The sequence below is a fragment of the Anastrepha ludens genome, chromosome 5, assembly GCF_028408465.1.
Source record: "Anastrepha ludens isolate Willacy chromosome 5, idAnaLude1.1, whole genome shotgun sequence".
NCBI lineage: Eukaryota > Metazoa > Arthropoda > Insecta > Diptera > Tephritidae > Anastrepha > Anastrepha ludens.
In genome coordinates this window covers 22,208,245-22,235,382 of record NC_071501.1, presented here as the reverse complement: position 1 = coordinate 22,235,382, position 27,138 = coordinate 22,208,245, and the positions used below count along the sequence as shown (strand labels likewise).

General features: G+C 32.6%; 2 protein-coding genes across 2 annotated transcripts; both read left to right on the top strand.

Moving 5' to 3' along the window:
- Nucleotides 1-966: 966 nt before the first annotated feature.
- Nucleotides 967-16,926, top strand: LOC128865228 (myb-like protein Q). Its single transcript, XM_054105354.1, has 9 exons — nt 967-1,200; nt 1,662-2,354; nt 2,852-2,986; nt 4,180-5,347; nt 5,689-5,807; nt 5,862-6,047; nt 6,108-6,348; nt 10,810-10,946; nt 16,642-16,926. The coding sequence occupies exons 2-9, from the start codon at nt 1,713-1,715 to the stop codon at nt 16,807-16,809; spliced, it is 2,796 nt and encodes a 931-aa protein (XP_053961329.1). The 5' UTR covers nt 967-1,200; nt 1,662-1,712; the 3' UTR covers nt 16,810-16,926.
- An 8,851-nt stretch (nt 16,927-25,777) lies between these two features.
- Nucleotides 25,778-26,839, top strand: LOC128863701 (uncharacterized). Its single transcript, XM_054102981.1, has one exon. It carries the CDS (start codon nt 25,778-25,780, stop codon nt 26,837-26,839), a length of 1,062 nt encoding a protein of 353 aa, XP_053958956.1.
- The last annotated feature ends 299 nt before the right edge of the window (nt 26,840-27,138 follow it).

Here is a 27,138-nt window from a genome sequence, read left to right as displayed (position 1 = left end):
TGTGGTCAATCGTGAAGCGACGGCTCGGGCAATATCAATCAGCGCCATCCAACCTAGACGATCTTTGGAAGCGTGTAGAACTGGAGTGGAACCGAATTCCAAAAGAAAACATAGAGAAGTTGGCCGAGAGTATGCCAAACCGAATAAAAGGTGTAATAGCTAATAAGGGTCTGTGGACAAAATATTAATTTCATATCATATTTCATTTTGTTCACTAAAGGTGCAAAATTGTACACATGCGAATTGTTTTGGTTTTTTTTGTTTGAATATTTTACTGATTCTGTTTTGTTTTTATCATATACGGCAATTTATTAAGAATTAAAGACAAATTATTAGAACAAAAGGTTTTTTTGGTTTGCTTCATTCGTTTGCATTTTATTGGCCCATAAAGTTGAGAATGTCAACTATGGAAACACTTTTGCTCCCTACTGTATGTGTCATATTTGGTTGAAAGAAGAGCTAAAAGTAAGCATATGGTGTTTCAAATGAAAGGTTATTGAATAATATTTTTAAAGACATAGTATTTGACTATGTTAATTCGGAAAATTTTCGAATAAAACGTCGTTTCATGTAGCTTTACTAATACTTACAAAATTTAGCTTTTCAAAAACTTGAGAAAAATTCGAGATATTGTGGGCTTTAAAGTGCGTAAAATTGACCTGACCTTCGATATCTCCTCCGCTTTTAATTAGCACATAAAACCGTTATAATCAGCGTGAACTTTTGTATTGAACCTAATTTTGGGTTATTTCTTAGCGAATCGGTGCATATTCTTTACTTGTTTGAAAATATATAGTTAATAATCGTACTTAAATTTACAAATGAGCATATCTGCTCTTCACAAAATAATTGCATTTCTTTTCAACAGGGTGTAGATGAATAAAATTACGTGAAATACATAAATGGCGCAACAGTTAAAAGTTGGGCTCCCTGCGTTGGCTGGGTTCTTGTGTATTTATAGGCTGCACATGGCAATACTGTACATGATTGGTGTTGTTCGTTGCCTTGTAATCATGGTGATTGATTCGGTCTGCCTCAAATAAGCAAAAAACTACAGTTTCTTTTGACGATGTAGAAAAATCGGTGTAAACGAGAAGTCAAGAAGAGTTTTTTATCTACTAAAACGTTGAAATAAATGTTATACTTTACCGTTAACAACATATTTAGTGTTAACAGAAGTGATAAGAAGGACGATAAGAGGTACTGCTGCTGAAACGCGCAAGTTAGTAAATGTTGGCAACATCGTTTGATATGATGCAGATGCGTAAGCGCTCTCAACAAAACATAAAAGCGAATATTCGGCCAACTCGTTCAATAAACACAAAACAAGAGCAAGAGACCAGTTGTATTTATATATGCAAAGATAGATTGTCGGACTGAATGTGAATGTGATGATTACATATTTGTGTACACGTTTAGATTTTATCACGATTTTCTGTGTTGGTGTTTGCATGCAGTGCGTTGAATTATTTTCGTGTAACGGAAACTCTGGATTTTCTTGTGTGTGAGAGAAATGTCTCAAAATGTCTTGTTCTGGCTGAACGTATTAGTATAGCGCCTTCATATTATTAGATTTTATTGTGAATCTGTTCGGATGTGTTAAAAGGGCGTTCTTTTTTTAATATTATTAATTAATTTATAACTTTGTATATTGTTTTAAGATTGTGAAGTGCTTAAATTGTGTGAAAATAATTTCATATAACCCAATAACTATGTGTAATGTACCACCTAAGTTCTTTCAAGTTTGTCGTTTATGCCTTACTTTGGTCAAAGAGCATGACGTTGAGGTGCTGCAAATATTTAATTCATCATCAACAGCAGCTACAGCTACAGCTACGACAACAGTGTCGTTTGGCTCTGAAAACCAATCAAACAAAGCCTCTGCAAATACCCTCGACCAACAGTTTCACCATCATTATAATCTCCATCCTCAACAATTCGGGAGGCCACAGAGCAGTTGCAACACAAAAAATGATTGTACCTCTGATAACCTATCTCATTCCCCTGCATCAGTTTTCAAGAGTGAGGAAGAGATACCAGATAATAATCTAAGTACACTTGTGCCGATTGTGCCTTCTTCCATTGCTGTATCTGAAACTTCTACATATGGAATCAGTCAATTGATGTCCAAATCATTGGAAAATAACGAAGCGGGGGGCTTTTCAACGTCTAATCCACAAATACATGCAAAAAATGCCACACATGTGAAATGTAAGATTACATTATCCAATGATAACGAAGAAGGCAAAAGCAATGATGGCATATCTCTGGGAGAGGAGGTGTTCAAGAAGGAAAACCATGATGATTCATCACCACATATTACCATTCAAATACTCAGCTGTCTCTCTATAAAGGTACGTAATAAATAAGAGATCCGATTACGACACCACTGACAATAATTAAACAATTAGGGTTGCCGGCTCATTTGTATTTGCACAATGAGAAAAACCTGTGTGTTTCACGTTTTTTGATCAAGTTGCATTTGTAAAAAAAAATGTGCGTAATATGTGCAAAGAAAAATTAAATCTTACAAGTTTAAAACAATGTGCGCTTGCATACACGTGTTTATGGTTTTGAAAGGAATTATAAGCGAAGTTGTCAAAACGTGTCAGCGCAACACGTGCAGCCAATCTCCTTTTGTTAGTAAATAATTCAGTTTTGTGTTATCGTTGTTGTGCCCTTATCGATATTAGTGTTGCAACATTATCTCCCGCAGAGAAGAAACAAAAAACAAAACTAATTCAGATTTAACGAATTAAAGCAATCAACCTAACTTTATATTTATACAAATAACATTGATATAAGATATGAAATAAATACTTATTAAAATCGAATTCTCATTTTCTTTTAGATTTCACCAAATGACGGTTTGCCCGCCATTGTGTGCAACAACTGTAGAAATAAATTGAAAGCATTTTGGAATTTTCGATTGATGGCTCAAAAATCGGAGTTTACGTTAAAAGAATTAACGAAATTTTCAAAACAGGTGCGTCTTAAAAAGCTATGAATAATTTTTATTTTGAAACTAAGACAGAAGTACGCAAAAATAAAATAATTTAATAAGTATTAAATAGCTTACTGATGGAAAGAGGAAGCGGGGATAGACACTATAATCCAGAATTGAGGATTAAACTGTCTAACGCTACGCAAGTAGATGTGTGACTTTTAGGTTAGTTTGAAAAGGTTGTCCAGAGAGAGAGGGCAGACTTGGACGAAGAAATCAGTGTTACTTTTAGTTAGAAAAAAGTTGAATGGGCAATCCCAAATCCCCTCATTCGTCCAGCAAGTTATAATACATAGACCGTTGTTGTAGCAGTTCATCAAGTGGTGTAGTCACCGGTCGTCATCGTCAATCTGATCTAACGATTAGGCTCAAGAAACATGCTATTTCGGCGGGGTGAGCTCAAAGGGTGAGGGGTGTTAGATAGTGGGTTTGAGGGTATACGTGAATAGGTGGCTAGTGTGGTGCAGAGTACCTTTACATGCCGGACGTACGCTGAGTAAGTTCTGGATAGGTAACAGCGAAACCTACTGCAATATGCTGGACGGAAGGGCTGCAGTCCCAGTAAAATAGCGATGAACCTTAAAACAAATGGGTTTTATGCCTTTTTTTCTAACAAACTTTCCTTATACAACACATTTTTAGGGAATGTGTTGAAGTAAACGTTATTTGTCGGATTTTGTTTTGACAGCAGAAAATTAGAGAACGCTTAGTAAAGCTTGCCTACCCTGAACATGATCCTCAACAGTGGTTCCTGCCATCTTCGCAACGACAAGACGTTATTCTCTGATAAGTCCCAAGTAACTGCAACTACTACTGCCCAATTTACGGTACAACAGATTTACAAAACGTAATAACATTTTATATCTATCAGACTTAAGAATCATGGGGGGGATTTCTATTATTAATTTAGGAAAGTTGAGAATTTTTGTTACACACTTCAAACAGTACTGAAACTGATTCAAGAAATGAGTCTATGCACTTTCTGGAATGAAGGTAAACCAGCAAAGGGGAGGCACGAAATCAGTTTTTAACAGATCGATTATAATTATTAGTTGATTCTTTTTCAAACATACTTTTGATTTTGTAAAGCTAAGAAAAATACCTTAATATATCATCAAATATACAAGCAAATATTTTCGCTATATTACTTAATCTCCTCCATTTTTCTTTGAAAGAATTCCTTGGAAAGTGACACTCGTCTCACAAGCATTTCAAAATCACCACCTTGCGGAAAGTCTTCTTCGGAAACAATGGCAGCAAAGGCTTTAACCGAATTAAGTAAATCATCTAAAAATTATTTTGGAAGTTATAAACCCGTAAATGCTACTGCCGATAATTATGCTGAAGCTTGCACACTCGCACCAGCTGCAGCAGCTGTCACTAAATCGCTTCAGAAAACGAATATAAACGAAAATGATGATGACATTTACAATACAGCATCCTGTTCTTCGAAAACTCCGCCCATAATGAGGAAGAAATTGCGAGCGCTCTCTCCACTGCTAGCACCTCCGCCGCCGCCTCCACCCACATTATCAACAACAACAACAACCACAACAACGGAAGATATATTAGAAAATCGCACTGGTACAGATTATTATCCCAATGATAATCCATTAAGCTATGATGGTATCATTTCGTCGCACACAATTGCAAATAATTTGATAAATATGAAAAGTGAAAGTTTGCCGAATATTGAGAAAATTCGGCATTTGCAACAAAAGCTAGAAACGGCTGCTGTGCTTATGGATATTAGTAAAAAAGTGATCATATCACCACCATGCTCGAATCGCCAGTCTCCAAATCTACCTTCAATGCAAACAACAGATGAAAGTATTAAAAATTCTGTGATAAAAAATGAACGTCCATCAAATGAAAAGACAACAGTAACATCAACAGTTACTACAACACTACAAGATGGAAAGGAAATAGACTTATCAATTAAAAAACCGAAACAAGAATTCTCAAACACTCAACAAACAACAACAACCGTATCTCAATTACTTCATTACACTCGTCCCACAATACTCGAATTACAGCAACAGCAACAACAACAACAAACACTTACACAACCTGTAAATTTAGATTTAGAAACTACAAGTATTATTAAAGGAGGAATTGAAAATACAAGTATACCTTGCAGTAGTAACCATTTACCAATACCAAATAAAAAGGAAACACCAGCAGCATACACAGACTCCGATGAGAGTTCCGATTCGAATCGTTTAGAGATGGATATGAGTTCAATGTTGAATGAACGTAAATCGCCGGACAGTATAACATCAGAAGAACAAGTAACGGACGTTGCGACCACACAATTGTGGCAAGCGCTTGCCAGATCAGCTGGTAAGTAAACAACAACTTGCTAGTTTGTCTAACATAGCCGCGTGTATTGTGCGTTATTACTTTACCATTCGTTCGGTACCGAGTTCAATGCCTACTTTGATATGAAACATCGACTGAAAAAAAAAGTTTTTTTCCCACTGCCTTTAAAAAGCTTCTGATAAAAGGCATCTGGCGAACAAATTCAAGATGCTAATCCCGAACTCGGCCAAACACTTTTCCGATAACGAATAAGTTATTAAGCTTTAAAAAAATAATACAAATAACTATTTTCATTTAATCCACTTTTACACAGAAATATTCATTGTAATTTGCCTTCAAATATTAACTTTACACAATTACAGCAAATAATGAAAATAATCAGCTTCTCCGGCATATGATACATCAATCGCTTGTATATCCCCCGCCGGCAACTGCAATATCCGCTGAGAATGTACCTGAGGAACCAATGGCATTATTAAAGGTTGGTTGTAAATGATCGATCACCATTTAAAATACTAATTTCAATCCCTTTCAGAATGATAATATAAATAAATTATGCCGAAGAAAGCAAACATGTCCTACGAAAAATGATGCAATCGAACAACTGCCCAATGTTATGGCTGTTAATGCTCAAAATCTCGAGCTTAATGTCAGTACACATAACCACGTGGCTGTTGCCGCCGCAGCTGCAGCGGCAGCTGCATCAATGCAAGATAAAAAGGTAATAAAAGTTTAAGTAGTAAATTAATGTAATGTAATTCACAGAACTTTAATTATTTAGAATAACAAGAATATTAGCGCTGGCGCTGCCGGTATAATCAATAACCCAAAGGATATGTCTTGCTCCAATTGCGGCACACTTACTACGACTATTTGGAGACGTAGTATTCGAGGTGAAATGGTATGCAATGCTTGTGGTCTATACTTCAAATTACATGGTGTAAACAGACCGCATTCGATGAGGCGTGACACTATACACACACGGCGGAGACGTCCGAAGGAGTGTGAAAAATCGAAGAAGAGTAAGTTAAGATAAATTTCAGTAAACCCCCTAAAACGCGATTTCTTATTACGTATCCCCCATATAATGCGGTATTTCCCCCATATTTCTCTACTGTGAATTAGTTGTAGAGTTCATAATTAAATTCTACATTGTGTTTATAGTTTTTGAAGTGTAAGAGTATTGATTATACATACATTTATGTACCGAGAGGTAAAGGCATCCTAAAGTATTTAGGTAGGTAGGTAGGTTAGATGGCAAGAGTACCACCGGTACATTGCAAGTAGCACTTACGTGCTGTTTTGATACCATAATGTGGTCCACTACCTGCGAAAAAAAAAATTAGGGAAGATAAAACCGTCTACAGCCAACCAGCCGGACATTTGCAGAGAAAGTGAACGGTAAAAGTATTTATTTTAAATAAAATATTTCTAAGTCATGACAAGTGAAAAGGAAAAAATATGTAAGCTGAGAAGGAAACGTGTTTCTCTACCACAAAAATTGATATTTTCGAGAATACTCCTACACTGTGTTTTCCTACAACGCGGAACCAATCCACCGTGTTATAGGGGTGGGGTTATGTGAGTTGTGGTGGCAATAGCTTAAAACACTCAAACAGACACGCACGTCTATCTAGGGAACTAGTATCACTGAGTTGTTATTGTAGCGTTAATAAGCAAATGCGTTGCATTTTGTGAAGATCATTTTGTCATGAAGTCAAGGGTAAAGTGCTTACATAGCTTAGAACTAACATTTAGTAAGTATTTGGTAACCCTTTTTCATTCCGCTGAGTTTACAATTACTAGTTACCAATTTTTCTTTTTGCTATTCCGGACTTCTTAAAATTGCTTAGACAAGTACAGAGTGATTATTAGGCCAGATTTTTGCTTTATTGGCAATCACTCTCAGTAGAGAAACCATGCTGTGATTGCATTTTTTGGAAAAACTGGGGCATGAGGGTCGGTATGTGCAAATATGACTGACTAAACAATAAATATAAATAAAAATATCTTAAATTCACGTCCAAAGTCTGGCCAGACCCGGCTGCCCAATGGAGGGGTTAAGTGACTTGCATTGAGTTTTAATATTTTATTTGTTGATGGTTTATGCATTTTTTCCACACAACAAATGCTCGCAATTTTTTTTATATGGGAGGAAATATGTTATGTGGTTTTGTTGTAGCACAACCTATATGGGCATTTTCACAAAAAGGTCAACCACGAGTGCAAAACTCAAACTGTTCCTGAAAACTTTTTGTTGATGAATAATAAATCTCAAATGTGTTTACTTTATAAATATAAAAGAATTTTTCTTTTCTTTTAATTTTGAGCCGAAATATACAACGAATATACAAAATTTACAAAAATCTAACTCTTTTGACCAAATATACCAACTTTTTCCTTGTAATATTCCCTTATTCAAAGCAATACTATGATGTTTTTATAATTTAAAAATCTTCTACTGATAGTAACATAATGTTTAACAAGCAGAGAGACTTAGTGGAGATCGAATAACGGTAGTTTTTTTTTGATTAGTTCTGCTTATATTCGTATGTCGCGTCCGTTACCGAAAAATAGCATTTATTGTTCTCATTAGTGCAAAAAGTGTTGAAGTATAAATTGCTTTCAGACTTTAAGCAAATAACTAATTTCACTTAAGAAAAGTAGCCATTAACTCTCGACAAAAACGATTAATTAAATTTATTGGTGTTTGAAATTCGTCGCGTCCGTTACCGCGAACCTAAAATTTTAAATAAAGTCGTAGAGATTGCACAATATTAAAATTTTATAGATGGCAAAAACGGCAAAAGAAATAAGAAAGGCAATAAGAACGAAATATAGAGAGAAAATGAAAGAAAACGTCGAGAAATGGCAGGAATGCAAGAAGAAAGAAGCTAAACGAAAGCAAGAGTACCGAAAAAGATTATCGCAAAAAATGAAAAGTGATAGCAATTTATTAGAAAAGAAAAAAGAAAAGGACCGTGTTAGGCAGCAAGTTTTGCGGCAAAAAAAGAGCGTAAATAATATTGATAGGTTGAATTGCGAAATTTACAGCTGTAAGCAAACGATGGGAAAAGCAATAAAAAAAAGTTGAGCGTGCGTTACCTAAAAACCTGAATAGAAAAATAGCTATCCTCAAATCTTTATGCAATAAATATCTTAGGTCAACAGAAACGATGGATGAAAATACTACCAAGTCATCAAAAAGCCTGATGCGTGAAAAATTAATTGAAAAATTCTTTTTGCAAGATGGAATCAGCGTCCAAGCTCCTGGGAGAAAGGATACAATGCTAATCAATGGGAAAGTAGTCTCAAAACGTTTTACGCTTATGACCTTAACAGAAGCATATCAACTCTTCAAAGCCGAATATACCGAGGAAAAAGTCTGCAAAACTATTTTTATTCGTTCTAAGCCCACTTACATTCAGTTAATCAATAATTTACGACACAATATGTGTATCTGTAAGTACCATGCAAATTTTATTTTTTTTACTAGAAGGCTGTGCAAAGATTATACCGCAGATTCCTGCCAAAGCTGATTTATTTCTTACATCAGTTTGCTGCGACGTTATGAATGAAAAGTGCATGGCTAATACTTGTGACAGCTGTGTACGCGACATTAAAGACGATCTAGTTCCAATACAGTTTATTAATCAATTTGATATGCGAATCAAATGGAAACAGTGGAGAAAAGTAGACGATCGCATAACTTTAAACTACACTATTGGTCCTTTAAGCGACTTAATTCATGATGTAGAGATTCAGCTACCAGCTTTTAAAATGCATTGTTTTATTAAACGTCACCAACAAAATTACTTTAAAATTAAAAAGAAAAATTTAGCAACTAATGAAATTGTTATTCAAGTTGATTTTGCTGAAAATTATCGCTTGACATGCCAAAACGAAATTCAAGATGCCCACTTTAGTTATAACCAAGTAGCAGTGTTTACGTGCGTAGCTTGGGTTCTTGGTGAAACCAAGTCCTATGCTGTTATCAGTGATTTGACTCACAGTAAATTCGACGTTTACTGCTCTATTTCCAAAATTATCAATATCTTACAAAACCAGTACAAAGGAGTTACCAGCATTTTTATTTTCTCTGATTGAAGCACTTCCCAATTCAAAAATAAATTTATTCTTTCTAGTATTCCAAGACTTGCAGCTGAATTTCGTTGCGGAATCTTAGAGTGGAATTTTTTCGCCACTTCACATGGCAAAGGTGCTGTAGACGGAATAGGGCCGTAGTTAAACGAAAAGTCTGGCAAATCGTTAAAGCAAGAAATACCATTCTCGGTGATGCTTTATGCTTCTGTGAATGAGCTAAGAACAACATTGATGAAGTTAAAGTTTTGTATATCTCTGGAACACAAATTGATAGTTTTTCTAATCAACTGTCAGAGTTATGGCAAAATGTTCCAAATATCAAAGGAATTAAAAGTATGCATTGGTTTTCATATTTCGACAGTAAATGTATTGAAGTTGCTCGGACGGCCTATTCATTAAAGAAAATAATTAAAATAGACCATCCTAAAAACTAATAACTTTCTTCTTAATTTTTTAAGTCGTTTTTACTGTAATATTACTTGAGTTTTTATTTTAAATAAAATTGAAGTGTTATAATGAAAAAAATTCTATTTCCTAGCTCATGGAAAATTTTGTCGCGTCCGTATTTCTTCTATACTTAATTAAAAAAAACGAAGAGAAAATTATCATATTTCATAATCCTACGAATAACAGTCATCTGTTCGCATTTATTAACATATATATTGTATATATATAAAAATCCTTAATTTGCTGAATTTTGTATATTTCTGAATGCGCCTCAAAAAAACTTCTATTTTTTGTCGCGTCCGTATCACTTTATAATTGCTTATAACTACGTACTTATTTGTAAAAGATCTTTCCCGTATATATTAAAATCTAGCACTCCGTCAGCCCTTTAAAACAATATCAATATATATAAACTTTTACTTTGTCTTCATTGTTTTGGACGCACTTAAAAGCGTACAAATGTCGCGTCCGTTACCGTGAAAATGCCCATATATTTATAAAAAAATAAAAAAGAATAAAAAAATAAAAAAGAATAACAAAATAAAAAAGAATAAAAAAAAAAAATAAAAAAAAAAAAATAAAAAAAGAAAAAAAAAAAAGTAAAAAAAAATATAAAAAAAAAATAATAAAATAATAATATAATAATAAAATAAAAAAAAATAATAATAATAAAAAAATTATAATAAAAAAAACAAAAAAAATGAATTAAAAAATAATAATTTAAAAATTAAAAAAATAAATAAAACAAAATAAATAAACAAATAAATAAATAGTCAAGACTAGGCAAAATGTCGCTGTGCTATTATTGTATCCACATACATACATACTTATTGATGCACATAATGTGCCTTAGATCTTTATCAATCATCATTGTTTACACGTACATCTACATATATCAGCACTAATGTTCGCGCTTCTTTTTTGTAATTTAGAAAACAAACGCTCAAGTTCGCCTTCCGAAGTATTATGTAAAATGCCCATCTGTGGTACGAGTGGTGCAGGAGTTGAGCTTAAACAAAATGTGTTCTTAACAGTTGAAAATCCAGAGACATCTGTTTTTGCCTTCACGGTAAGTGACTTCTTATCATTCGAATTCTTACAAAGTTCCTTCTCTCCCATAATGGTTGAACTATTTATTTCAAGTACCAAGTTTTATGCATTTCATTCATATTTTTATTATGTTTTATTACTTTTTTCATTTTGAAACATTAGCGAACGCCAAAACTAACCAATTCATTAACAGCTTGTTTCTTCCATATCATTATTTGCGCTTTGCTCGTTCTGCTATATTAATATGTGTGTATTCAACAATTCATTCAAAACTGAGGGCTTATGCAAATAGACATTACTGAATATAGACAATGTTGGAACAAACAAAGCGAAGAGTTTTTGTGTGTTAAACGAAAACCTCTAAATTTGCTTTATGCTAGCACTAAATAATTGAAATAGTCATATTTTCTTGTGCTAACTACTCGTATGTATTTGAAAAGCATGTAGCGTAAATGAAAACAAATAAATTTTGGCACTAGAGTTGGGGACTTTTAATATTTCAAAGTCTTTCAATATAGCCAATAAAGTCAGCAGGTAACTGCAAAAAACGCCTGTCCTCGAAAATCAAAGAAACTCATTATAACTCCTTTATTTTCTCGCTGAATTTTGACTCTGAAGTGCAACGCACACAAAATGTTGGAGAAATAAATATCATAAACTACTTTATTAATTGGGATTGTATCCATTTCAGCTTTTACCGATTGAAATCTCTTTCCGAGTGCTTATGAATTTCGGAATTTATGTGTTGAACGTGATTTTTGCTCACAATAATAAGCCAGTCTATAGCAATTACATTTTCTACATCTTTGAATAAATAAAGTTTCAAATTCGAAGTGCATATTTTTTTTCTTTTGTAAACATTTTTTAGAAAATCACTTCAGAGAAGTTACAAAACTCCAACGTAGTAAAAAAGGCGTTTGATGGTTAATGTCTTGTCACAGGCTATAGTACGAAAACAATTATTGTTTTGATATTGCATTAGTTACAAGGCGATTCTATTAACGGTGGTAGTAGTAGACCAGCTGATTTGTTTTTTTCTTTCATCGAGTACATTTGGATGATGATACAAAATTAAAATACGAAACGTATTATAATTTGGTAATGAATTTAAATTCAAAAGGCTTTTTATAAATAAAAATTGTAAAATAATGAGAAAGTGTGCAACTTGTTTTAAATAAATAAATCACTTATTCGTTTTCTACTTTGACATGACATTCTAATGTACAAAATGTTGTTGTTGGCTTAATGCCAACCCTTTTAATGAATTCTCCTTTCATATTTCATATTTTCTTTCTTTTTTATACATATTTTCGTTTTATTACTCGCCTTGTAACTGAATTTTCGAAGTTTTAAATTCAGTGTGATAGTGGCTGATAAAAACTTTTAACAGAAAATAATTTTATCTTGCTATTCGTTTTTTTAAGTTTTGTATACGAGTTTTTAAGTTTTGTATTCGAACTGATCATAATTTCGTTTTAATATCTGGTGAGTTTTAATTTTGTTTTGGAATCTAAGCTCGTGAATTGACCAAACTCTCAAAGAAACAAAATTAATAAAAAATAAATAAAAATAAAATAAAAAAACAAAATATAAAAAAATAAAAAAAAAATAAAAAAAAAAATAAAAAAAAAAGTAAAAAAGAAAGAAAAAAAAAATAAAAAAAATAAAAAAATAGTAACAAAAAAATTATAATAAAAAAATAATAAAAAAATAATAAAACAAATAATAAAAAAAAGAATAAAAAATAATAAAAAGAATAATAAAAAAAAGAATAAAAAAATAATAAAAAAAAAAAAAAAAATAATAATGAAAAAAAATAATAAAAGAAAAAAATTTAAGAAAAAGAAATAGTAATAATTAAAAAATAAAAAATAGTAAAAAAATTTAAAAATATTAAAAAAAAAACATTAAAAACAATTTAAAACAAACAAAAAAAAAAAATTTAAAAAATAGCATCCAAGTTTTCCAATAACAAATTCTTTATTAGCCAACCAAAAATAATTTATAATAAAAGTTTCTGTGGGGAGTTTCTTTGTTGAATACAGAAATATATTATATGTGTTTTGTTCTCGCACATTCATAACTTAATTATCTCTATAATTTAATACTGTATTCAATGCATACCAAAACCAATGCAACACTAAAATTAAGAAAAACATTTTTCTAATAGCGGCCGCCCCTCGGCAGGCAATGGCAAACCATCAAGTGTATTTCTGCTATGAAAAAGCTCCTCATAAAAATATCTGCCGTTCGGAGGCGGTTTGAAACTGTAGGTCCCTCCATTTGTGGAACAACATCAAGACGAACACCACAAATAGGAGGAGGAGCTCGGCCAAACACCCAAAAAGGGTGTATGCGCCAATTAAATATATATATATTCAATGCACAACATCTGCTTTCAAAAGAGAAAACTGTTTTTAAAATGCAAAAACAAAAACCTTTGTTGCTTCGGTTATGATTGAGGCGTCAGGCTCAAAATAAATACAATATTAAATAGTGTAGTGATAGCTTAAAAAAAAAAATGTTTCTGTATTATATTAATTACTATTGTTGTTGTTTTTGTTTGTAGCAGCTTACTAATAATTATTAATTAATTAACCTGTATGTTTGGTTTTGTTATTCTTACATCTTTCCTAAGAAAAAACGTATTTTTATTTATTAATTTGTGGAGATCGCTATTAAAAATATAAAACATCCTCTTTATTTCAAAATTTTTTATGTGTACATATATGTAAGTGTTCCAAAATTTGATTTTTGGTTTTCGGAGATCTCTCATTTTCTAATTTCATTTCGAACGTTCACTCGTGACACTAACCACTTTATATATAACCTAATTTGAAAATTTAACATAACCTCAATTTTTATTTTAGCTTCTTTGGAGTTTGATGTATTTTATTCATTTGTTTTTTTTCAGACTGTTCTGTTTGTGTATTTGTTTTTTTAATGAAGTTACTTTTAACTAACTATTAACAATATTTTATTACCTAAATTCGCTCATACAAAACCTTGGTTTTGGTTAACATAAAGTCTTTGGTTTTCCAAATTGATCTATTCCATTCTTTTTAGTGACAGAATCATTCGTCTCACAGACTGCAAATTAGAAACAAGTTTATATTTCTTTTTTCTTTATTTCAAACAAATGAGTGTAAATTAAGAGAAGTATTTTATCATTTCTATTTAAGGGGGGAGGCTTCAAAAAATCGATTTTTTTTTTGCATAAATGTCTTTCCAAACTATCCAAGAATGTGTCCTCAAAATTTCAGAAGAAAATTCAAAATATTTTGGAAGTTACAGAAGAAATTGTGAGCAAGCGTCGAGCAGGTATACGAAGTGCGATTTCTCGGTTTTTTATTTTTACGATTTTTCCTAATTGGCGGGAAAGATAGGGAAAAAGTTAAACGTCCTATCGAAACGAGATTACATTGATTGTATTCGGAGTTAAATTCTCTTCTAGTTGAACCTAAAAAATCTTAAGAAAGTTATGATTAACCCACTTTTTAAACAATCTAAAGTGAATTTGTTTTTCCAAAAAAATGAATTTTTTTAATTAGCGAAAAATTATTGAATTTCTCACTTTTTGTTTAATTTTCTTGGTTTAATTAGAAGCTATACTATAGGGGAGGGGGCCCAGTTGTGACGCAGGCCCAGCTGTGACGCAGCTAAATATTTTTGACATGCGGTATGAAAATGACAGTTTGAGCCCTGCCAATCATGTTCGTTTGACGTTCAGCAGTTTTTGTGCAGACACCAACGTTAGTAGTCGCATTGTGTATACACGCACCAAACATCGTGTTGAAAATCGTGCGAAAAAGTTATTTTGATTTTTTTCAAAGTACCAAAATTTTGTGAAATTAACAGTGAAAAGGCGAGTGTAATGCATCAAAATATTGTATTTGCCGTATATTTTGTGATTCTATATGGATTTATGTGATTATGTGGTGTCTATAAAAAACTTGCTTGTCATACACAAAATAGCATCGTGACCCGGTTGTGACTCAGCGGGTGGCCCAGTTATGACGCACCTTTTTTTTGCACTACGATCATATAGAACTGCCGAATTCCTACATTTTTGTTGTTGTTTAAAAAAAACCAACTGCCAACTCGATCAATTGCAACGTATGCAAGCGTCCAGTTCATTTGAAGTGCGCCAACATGTAGGCAAGTTATTTCACTTGCAAACACTGCGAAAGTGACGTGGACGACGACTAGGAATATTTAGATGACGATGATGAATAAAAATCGTTGTCATTTATGGCCATTGAAGGACATTTTCTTTTGTATTTTTCATTATTTTTGCCATTGAAAGCCTTCAAAATAAATAAATCATTAAATCACAACAATTGGTGTGACATTCCTTTCATATTTTCTCATTTCCAGTAAATTTCTTGAGGTGCGTCACAACTGGGCCACTTTTTTTTTTGTCCTAAAAAAAGTTATCCTGAAAAAATTTGTTCCAACATTTTTTGAGTAACTCAAATAAACATACTTTCTTTGGAGAAAAGTTGCGTTTGGTTAATAGTTAAATGTTAAACTTCTTCATTTTTCAATTTGCGGAACTGAGGAAAAAAATTTAATTTTTTTCAAAACCCGCGTCACAACTGGGCCCCCTCCCCTACTAAAGTAAAATGTTTTTTTGCGTTTTTGGGTTCAGATGAAAATTGCGACCTGCATATTTCCCGCCGCACGATACATGCACACTCGAGGCGCCTCGGCAAAATGCTTGTACCAGGCATACCATGACATATATTTTAATGAAAAAATTTCAGAAGCCTGTTGAAATATATAACAATAATACTTGAAAGTTTCGTTTCAATTGAATATTTCTTTCCTTCCCAAAAAAAACTTCGAAATAATCGATTTTTTGAAGCCTCTAAAGCAGGCTCCCCCTTAACTATTGTAGTTATGAAAGTTCTGTTAGTGAGGTGGTGTGACGGGAATATGTCTATTTCCACGACAGTCGGTTCTATGTTACCGGAATGATCCGGATTTATATTCAGCCAAGGTCCTGTCACTCCAGCTCCATCTCCCGTACATATATCGGGAATGTTTATACTGCTACAACAACAGCACATGCGTAGTCTATTTGACGAATGTTTAGTGATCCAGGGATAACTATATTTTTTTTTTCACTTTGACGTCTCATGTATTTTTCCTAAGAATACTTATTTTACTTGCTTTTAAAATTTTATTTCGTGTTTGGAATTCCTATAATTGTTTAGCATTATGTTAACACCCTGTCCTAACCTCAATTTCGGCCTTTCATTCATGGCTGTATACAAAACGTAAGATTAACATTGTTTTTTGGTATCTAATTTGAAAATTCAACATAACCTCAATTTTTATTTTTGCTTCATTGGCATTTGATGTATATTTTCATTTTTTTCTTCCTCTTCAATATTTTATTGATATGCTTTTATTTGAATTTTTGTATAATATTAGAATATTGTTTGTACCCAATTTTTAATTAGCTTTACTTCTACTTGTTTTACTTCCACTCTTTATAAGTTCTTCTATATTTTTTAGCCACCTTGCTTTATTTTGTTAGTCCGTTCTCTCACTCACTTTTAATTTACTGTTGACATCATAACCTAACATAATTTCGCACATTGCCGCATACTTTCTCACTCCTAATAAAATTATTTATCATTAGAAATTTTTCCACTGGAAGTAAAAAAAAATTATATGTCTTTTATTGATTTGTGTTTATTTTATAGAAATACAAGCGACGCATGGACGAGGAACAAGCGAATATGATCAAAGATGGTTTGCTAAAGAAAAAGAAACTACAGCAAGGTTCGATTAAAGGGGAATTCAATCAGATGGACGATTTTTTAGTACCTCTTAATCTTGTCTCCAGTGAAAATAATACTAAGTTAACATAAAACGCCAAATCAGAAAAATCAAATCAAAATAACGAAGCAGAAATTACAAAAAAGAAAAAAAAAACTAATAAGTTACAACACAAAAAAAAAAGAACAAATAGAAAAAGAAAATAAAAGTTTAGAAGTAGAAGACTATGAGTGCCGCGCATGCAGAAAAGGTAAAAACAAAAATGCAAATAAACCAACAAATTATTAAATAAAATTATGAATTTGAAGAAAAAGGGGAAAATTACATAGCGAAGCAGTAAGAAAAGAAACCAATACCAAAACAGCAATGAAATAATGTTTATAGAGTGGAAGGTAAAGCGACGTTTTAACATTAATTAATTAATTAATTAAATAATTAATTTAACCAAGGGCATATATACTTAAATACAATTTTTTAAGTTAATAATTTATTGTAATTAAAAGTTTAAAACAAAAAAAAAATCGAAGCTTCAGTATTTTTTGAACCACAATGACAATGTTTATTACTACCCCCTACTTAAATAATAGGAAAGCTTGTTTTACATATACAATACATATATGAGAATAAGGATTGTACATATTTAAAACAAAAAAGCAGATTTCAATCTAAACAAAAACACAAAAAAAATAGATAATACACTCACTCACTTTAAAATCTCTTGCCTATATGCGAATCATGTGATAATTACTTACATTTAATCTAATAATATCGAACTTATTAATCTTATTAAAAAAAAAGCAATACAAATTTCACATACAGGGTGTTTTATTCGCATATATTAATGGACAATCACAGAAAGGTCTTATTACTCAAAGTTCAAAGATTTTTTTTAAAAAGCACATACACACATACACGCATACATATGCGGTGTGTGTGCACTTGCGAAGAAGAAAAATTAATATGAGAGTAATGTCTAACATTAGCAACATATTAAATATGTATATGCATACTTACGTACATATAATATGTATATAGGCTTGTAGTCGTCCCTATTTATTACATACTTACTTTTCACGGTAGTACACCAAAAAAAAATAAATAAAATAAAATAATAATTAATTAACAAACAAAAAAACAATGAAAAAAAATTATGCGTATCTGCACAACTTAAATCGTTAATCGATATTTATGTTTGCGCTGTTTTATCAGTATTAGAGCAGATACATACATACATACATATTTATAAAATTGCTTTATGGGGAAATTTAAGCAACGCTTTTCAATATACAAACATACTTACATAGTATATCTATTAACATGTATATAAACACTCACCATCTTCTTTGTTCTGTGAACTCCCCGATTCTTTTTTGTTTGTTTGTTTCTTTTTTTTTTTTAATTTTTGCGCACATTTACTTATATATACTTATATAATTCTCCTCCGAGAGACGCTCAAGAATAGCGAATTTATTGTGAACATTTTGTAACTTAAAACGTTAAACGGTACATATACATATGCACATGTATGTATAGTGTGTAATTTTTTGTTGTCGTATTTGTTTGTGGTAATCAAGCATAGAATCATAGAGCAGCTTATCTTTGTTTCTGTTGTTGTATAGAGTTTAAACAAAGGACGAAGTTCAAATAAGATATCTAAATCCGAGCCGAGCAGAGCCGAACTGAGTGGGTGCAGATTTTTTGTTTTTTGCGCTAAAAATATAGCAAACACGAGGTAAAATATTTTTAGGCTTAGCACACACACACATACACATAACTACTTTTATTTCAGCTATAGTAAGCTCATTTTGCAACTCAGTGAATTTGTGTGATTTTTATTGAGTGTTATGTTTTTTTATTTTTTCTACAATACATTCATTTGATAAAAAGAAAAATGAAAAAATAAACTAAAAGTTATTAAATACATAAAAAGAGAAATTTATATACAGATATTCAACTCGAATTTTTTTAAAGCATTTTTTGCCAATTTTAATTTTAATAAAAATTACTCGTTTTTTATTTGGAATAAACATTTTTAATTCACTTTGGAATTTTAACGTTTTTTCAAAAAATGAAATTAAAAAAAAACAAGTTTCGTATTTGATAAAAAAATAAATTATACGATAATAGCTGTAGGACATTTCAAACTGCATTCTTAAAAAGAAACAGATCAAAAACGAAAAAAATTATTAAAAAATTTGTATTGTATAATTTTCTTAAGCACGTAAGAAGTGATCTTTGTATTCGAATGCATTAAAGCTGAATTTTTCTAAATTAAAATTAACGAACCGTATGCATTTCTGCATAAAAACCCAAAAAGTAGTGTAGGCAGGACTTCACCTTAGGCATAGAAGTCTTTAAATAATTGATGTTCGATAATCAAAAAAATTAAGTATTCGCTATTGCAAGAACAATTTAGGTAGTTTTTTTATTCTTTCTCTCTCTCTCTCTCTAAGTATGTATAGCATTAAAAATATTGAAATGAAAATTCTAAAAAAAAAAATAAAATTTTGTAAACGATTTGAATTGAAGCCCACGTGAGGCCGAGTGACAATTTATGCGCACTTACAAATTGAGATTAATTTATTAAAAAAAACATAAATTATAAAAAAAAACGATATTGTATTATATAAATACTACATACACATGTGTATGTGTATGTTTTGGTGGTACTGCTCTCTTTTCGAAGCTTCAAAGCAACAACAGCTTTAGGCCTTTCTGAGTTGTACCATAATGTATATCACGGCATCCTGCTTGAGTAATTATTTTATATATAAAAACAAAAAAACAAAAAAAAAAAAAATAAAATAAAAATAAATTTAATAAAATCATAAGCGTTGAAAACAGTAATGTAAATTATACTATAAGTGTGTACATCGATTTTTTACACTTATACATACATATATATATATATATATATATATATATATATATATATACATAATAATATATATATATTATTACAGATTCGAGCAACTAAGTAGATTTTGTTTTAATTTTTATTACTTAATATATATTAATATATATTTATATATATATAAAGTTACGCCGTAAAAATTGATCTGAAAGAACCATTATTCAAACGAGTTTTTTTACTAATATAATAATAGTAATTATTATTAATAATAATACACAAAAATTACGCCGCAAAGCAAACAAAAATTATGTTATAATGACACACAAAACACACAGAAAAAAATAAATATTTTAAAACTAAAAAAAACACATAAACTTAAAAAAAATAAATATTGGCGCATGTTATTTTTGTTAGTGGAGGGTATAAAAGGGAAGAAGAAGAAATCTGGGTTTCGTCGGGCAAAAAAAGGCCTATTTTCAATATTTTTGTTTCCATGTAAAAAATTCTTTATTTAATATAATTCAAACTTTTTTCTGCCTTATAGATACATATTTAAAGAATAATTTCTGAAATTTTCAAAAAACAGAAAATTAAAACTCCACCATTGTGACGTCATTTTCGGTGACCCCTCGAAAAAAAGGTGCGTCCGCGTTGTCAGCATAACTCCTGACAGGCTCATCAAAAATGAAAAAAACAAAAATAAGTGTTTTAGTTAAGACCATAAACTCCTTCGTTCAAGCTCGGGTAAATTGTATTTCGAACACCTGTGTAAAATTTCATCAAAATCGGTTGAGTAGTTTTCCAGAACATTTGACAACCGAATTTGAAAACACGGTTCCGAGAAAAACGCGTTTAAAGTTTTGAGTAACAATAAAAGTGGCTTGGAGCGCACACATTCCAAAGGCTGTATCTCCGAATTTATTATTCGGATCGACTTGAAAATTATGGATAATATTCCTGAGAAGTTGTAGAAATTAATAAGAAAAAAAAAAATAAATCGATTTTTTGAACCAACGAAACCCATGTAACCCCTTAACGCGAATGCTAGAAGAATAAACTCTATTCTATTGTTGTTTTTGTAACGAGATGGGCCTCGTAAAAATAATAATAATTTTCGCTTTTTCAACTGTCTGTAAAATTTAAAACAACCCATATCCAAATCTAATTAAAAATGAAGAGTATTTGTTGTTTTTGAGGATAAAATTTGAGCCCATATTTTATTATCACAACGACAATATTTTGTTACAACTTATCTAAATTTCACTCATAACGTTTTGTAAATCTTGAAATTATTGAGACGTATTTTTGAAGTGATAAATAGTGTTGCCATCAGCGTGCCTGAAAACCCAAAATAATGGAAGAAGTTTTTTCTAATAGCGGTCGCCCCTCGGCAAGCAATGGCAAACCTCCGAAAGTATTTCTGCGATGAAAAAGCTCCTCATAAAAATATCTGCCGTTCGGAATCGGCTTAAAACTGTAGGTCCCTCCATTTGTGGAATAACAACAAGACGTACGTACTAATTAGGAGGAGGAGCTTGGTTACACACCAAACAAATGTAAGCGCCAATTATGTGTATAACCTGATGGAACTTGGACTACTACAGCAGAAGAATCGCTAGAGCTTCTGCTAAACACGCATTTTCCGGTATGCAGCGCCTACGAAAGTGAGAGGGGAAACATTAGGCGGAGCCAATATAATCCACAGCATCTTGCAAATGAAATTATTACCAAAGAAAAAGTTGCATGGGCAATCAAATCTTTCTCACCCTTTAAATCTCCGGGGCCAGATGGGATCATTCCAAAAGATGTTACAGGAAACCTTGGACTGTATCCTACCATGGTTAGAGGAAATTTTTAAAGCGTGTTTAAACTTAGGCCATATTCCAGATAGCTGGAAACTAGTCAAGGTCGTCTTCATACCAAAAAAGTAGGTAGAAGAGGACATGAATCAGCGAAGGACTTCAGGCCAATCAGTCTTTCGTCTTTCCTGTTAAAAACTTTTGAAAGACTTTTGGATACGCACCTCAGAAGCTCTTTGGAGAGCTCGGGTATATCAACTGCACAACACGCATACCTTAAAGGCAAATCTACGGAGACAGCGCTTCACGAGGTAATCGGAACAATAGAGGGCTCTCTAGAGAGCAAATATTATACCATGGCGGCATTCTTGGATATCGAAGGCGCCTTTAACAATGTTAGCATAGATGCCATCCAACGGGCGTTGATAGACCTGGAGGTGGACAGTTGTATCAGTAACTGGATCATCTCCATGCTAGAAACCAGGATCATCAAAGCTAATATGGGTAATATCAACATAACCAAGAAGGTCCACGGGGGCACTCCACAAGGGGGAGTATTATCTCCACTTCTTTGGCTATGTGTGATTAGCAAAATCTTAATAAAACTTGACGGAGGTGGGGTAAAAGTGGTGGCGTACGCTGATGATGTGGTGTTAATGGTGTCAGGACTGTGTCCAAATACGATCAGTGGGATCATCCAAAGGGCGTTAGGCGAGCTTAACTCTTGGGCCACAGGATGTAAAACAGAACTTATGCTTTTTACCACCAGATATAAGGTACCAACTTTTACCCTACCAAATATCAACTGACAAACTCTGTCTTTATCAACCACCGCAAAGTACTTAGGGGTAATTTTGGACTCCAAACTTAGCTGGAAGTTAAACGTCGAAGAACGGGTAAGGAAAGCAGAAATTGCTTTATATGCCTGCAAGCGTATGCTTGGAAGAATATGGGGTCTTCAACCTAAGCATACATTATGGCTGTATAAGGCGATTATACGACCCATTTTATCGTATGGTTCGGTAGTTTGGTGGAAAGCTCTAGGGAGAGAGTACAATACCAAATTACTCGGCAGAATACAAAGATCAGCCTTGCAATAACGGTCGGTGCAATCAGATCATGTCCTAGAGAGGCTCTCAATGCACTGACACACGTTATTCCAATAGACCTACATATAAAGAAGACGGCAACCATGAGTGCATTTAGGTTAAATGAAGCGGGTCGCTGGAAAGGAAAAACTTATGGTCACGCTAGTCTATTATCGCGACAAACTCAGTTAACCTCGGTGAGGACTGACTACATCGTCCCGATGGTAACGTTCAATAGGAATTTTGCCACACTCTTTCCGTCTAAAAAAGAATGGAATAAGGGATTCTCTCTAAACAACTTCGATACCACAGTCTTTACAGATGGCAGTAAAATGGATTGTGGGGTTGGAGCTGGTATATATTCTCATAGACTTGGAATTCAAAAATCTGTGCGTCTCCCTAATACCAGCAGCGTCTTCCAAGCGGAAGTACTAGCAATTGGGGAAGCCTGTAGGTTACTAATCGCAGATTTCTCTTTTAAGGGCAATATCGCTATTCTTTCGGATAGCCAAGCCGCAATCCAGGCGCTGGACGCGACTATAACAACCTCTAAAGTGGCGGAGCAAAGTAGGAATAGCCTCACCAACTTGAGTGAAAACCATAGAGTAACCTTAATTTGGGTCCCGGGACACCGGAACATAGAAGGTAACGAAAAAGCTGATGAACTGGCAAGAGGGGGATCTGCCATGAAAAGCGATCTTGCAGTACCAGTATTCACTCCACTAGGTGCGGTCAAGAACGCAATTTCCCTAAAATACCTTCGAATTGTAGATTGTAGATGGAGAGACCAGACGAAATGCAAAATCAGCAGAACGTTATGGCCAACCTCAAGCAATCGTCGACATTAATAAACATGAAACGACGGGTCACCTGTAAACTTACGGCAGTCATAACTGGCTTCTGGTCTATCGGAGAACAAGCCGCCAAAATGGGCATCCCTCACAACACATACTGTCACAGTTGTAAACAACCGGAGAAAAAAGAAACAATCTTCCATTTCCTCTGTGAATGCCCTGCCCTATGGAGGGACAGAATGTTAACCCTGGGCAAACCGCTGTTCGAGAGTCTCGAGCAACTGTCTGGCTTAGACGTCAATAACCTAATAATGTTCCTAAACCGCACAGACTGGATATAGTCCTGCTGCAAATAACTGTTAAACAATTTGGCAACGAGGATGTGGCAACAAAATGGTGCGGAAGCGCTAGTTGGATTCTGGCTGAATCACCACTCTAACCAACCAACCAACCAACTGTCTGTCTAATAGAAGCGTGACCGGAAAAATTCAAACTTGCGTTATAAAAGAATGTAAATGCTGCTAAAGAAGTTATATACAGTTAGAATTTTCCAAAAATTAATTTTTTTAATTTTATTTTCTTAATGTACATTTATTTAAGAATACTCAGAAGATTTAATATCGTTCCGGTGAATATTTTCAAAGTTACACGCACATTTGAAAAGACGTTTCAGACTTAAACTCAGTGCTTTTTAAACTTTAAACGCGTTTTTCTCAAAATGGTTTTTTCAAAGTCGGTGACCAACATTACTCGAAAACGGCTAAACTGAGTCTCAAATAAACACGAGCTTCTTAAATATATTTTTTAGTAATTAATCGAAGACTCGGTGAGAAAACGATAAATATTTTTTTTATAAATAATTTAAGGTCGAAATTTTGGTGAAAAATCGATTTTTTTTGAGTAACCGCCATTTTGTCAAAAAAATTTATTTTGCTTATTTCTTCGTTTAATTACTAGACTTAGCATTACTTTAACGAAATATGTTTGGTTTTTTAATTTCAGAGGATCCAGATCAGAGATATAGTGGTCACCGCAAAACGTGTTTTTTTAGAGGAACTCCTTTCCAAAGATATATTTTTACTAATACTTAGTCTTAAAATACAGTTAAAAATAACATAATATGTGTAAAAATTTTTAAATCAATACATTTAAAAGCTTTCTCAGAAAAAATTCTGAAAAATTTGCAACTTCGTATAAAAAAAAATTGCAACTTCGTATAAAAAAAATTTGCAACTTCGTAACTGTGTATAACCCCTTAACAAGTGCTGTGTATAACCCCTTAACAAGTGCAAAATTGTGCGCGTTTTCTGGCCTAATACCATCACTAACACCGACCTCTGGGCATTGGCGAAGCAGATATGGTACTCACCCGTCCTTCTTGAAAACAGACTGGAACCCGCAAAGTAGTCGGAGATGTGGTAGGACATCTTACACGTGGAGGCGCCCAGTGGAAGCAAAAGCGCTGCAAGCTGGGCGCACTTGGAGACAAATCAAATTCTTAGGTTTAAACAAATCGAATTTTCACTGGTTTATTGAGGCCCTTTGTTCCACATAGGAACTACGGGGAAAAATATATCTTTTATATTTACACTGGGTCTATACTACATCAAAAACCATGTAAAGCAAATTTTGGCAAATTTTCATCGAAGTGCAAGTGTCAACTAGGTAAAAAATCATACGGATTTTTGACAATTTTTTCGGTCTCGGTTTTTTGCATTTTCGATTTTTGTACCACTTGAAACTTACATTTTATTATACCGAAATTCAATGATCTGCATACCCGAAACTAAATTTTCGATTAAAATTTTTAAATAACGATAATTCGGTAAATAGTTTGACAGAAGTAAAATGCGAATTATAGTGACTTTAAATTTATTTATTTATTTTTTTATTTAAATTTAAATTTCTCTAAAAATTCTGAATTAAAAGTTTGAATTTTGATGAGAATTTGGCGCAATTTTTCAAATTTTATACAAAGTTCGAAATTTTGTTTTATAATATAAAGATTATATAATCTTGTTGCAGTATGAACTATATTTTTGTAAAAGAAAATAATTGAAATTAATAAATAAATAAATAAGTAGTAAAAATTTGTCAATATATGGTGTACAGTTTTGTTCTCTTTTGACGCTGACTGTATATGTCATTTTATACTTTTATTTATTTTATTTTATTTTTTTTTCCAGATTTGTTGTTAGTATTCCCATTATATTATTTTTCTACCTTTAAATCGCTCTCGGCTACGCTTTTCCAGCAACAAGTTTGTTGCTCAGTCGCAAACTACTGCCCCAAGCATACGAACGTATTTTCGCGAAAATCGATATTAAAGCAAAACGCGCAAAGTCTTATAGTCAAAAAAAAAAAAAAAAAAAAAAAAAATAGTGATAATTAATTTAACAACTAGAGCATTAACAAACTTTAAATATACATATATATATATTATATATATATATAATACTAATAACATTGAACAAGTGAATTTTCAATTTGTGTAATAGGAATTACCTTCTTATCCCTCACTCAAAATGAATAAGCCACCGGACAATAAAGTAAATTTACCTCCCAATTTACCTGCACTCAAATGGGACAAAACAAAGCAATCAAACTTTACATCGAACGAACCGGTATACCTACTCATGTCCAGACCCAATAACTCAGACAATTTAAAGAATGTATCACCTTTTTTGATTCAAAAAGCAATCAACTCAACTTGCGGCGAAGTTGAATATTGCAAAAAAATTATTAGCGGCCAAATTTTGATCAAAACCAAAAACGGCTCACAAGCGAACAAATTAACGACACTAACAGCGCTTTCAAACACAATCATAGTTGAGATTACACCACACAAGACACTTAATTATTCGAAAGGCGTAATATATTGTAACGAACTAAGATCAATACCCGAAAGTGAAATCCTCGATGAACTAAAACCCCAAAATGTATGCGAGGTGAAAAAAATACTCAAAAAAGTGAACAATGACCTGATTGAAACAGGATTAATTATATTAACATTTGCCACAACAACATTGCCAACGAAAATACACATCGGTTATATTAAAACAACAGTTCGCCCATACATCCCCCCACCAATGCGATGCAAAAATTGTTTTAAATTTAATCACGTAGCAAAATTCTGCAAAAGTCCAAAGTCCTGCCATAACTGTGCAAGCAATTACCATGTTAACGACGAAAACCAAGAGAAATGTAATAATCCTACGAAATGCGGCAATTGCGATGCGAACGGACTAACATGTACTAATCACACCACTCTCGACAAAAAATGTCCCATATTCATACGCGAGAAAGAAATCCAAACAATTAAGACACCTCACAAGTCGACAACAAAACTGCACGAGCTATTTACAAAGAACGACATCCACACAACAACTACACTGCAGAAGTCACCAGTCAACATACTTCTAAACAAACAACACTCAACTCACAATCAGAACATCAAAACTCACCACACTTTAATCACCCACTCGCAGTACAGCCAACAAAACCACCAACAAAGCCAACCACACCAACTACCAATTCTCTCACTGAAAATAGCATGGAAAGACAAATCATGCAATATTCAGATGTAATGAGCGAATCAGAGACAGATGACAGCTTAGAATCCACATCTACATCAAAGCAGAAGATAAAAATCGAAACGACTACAATCACAGATAAAAAACTTAACAAAAAAAAGTAACCCAACTAACACTACAACTAGCCAAAACGTTAATTATCCTAATATTCCTAAAAACAGAACTATATATACTTATACATACTTATTCTTAACTTACTTACACCTTATATAAATACTTATTAAATCTTAATTTAGTTAATTCAAAACAAAAACACGAACACTTATCTATTCTACTGATATATGACGCCCTCA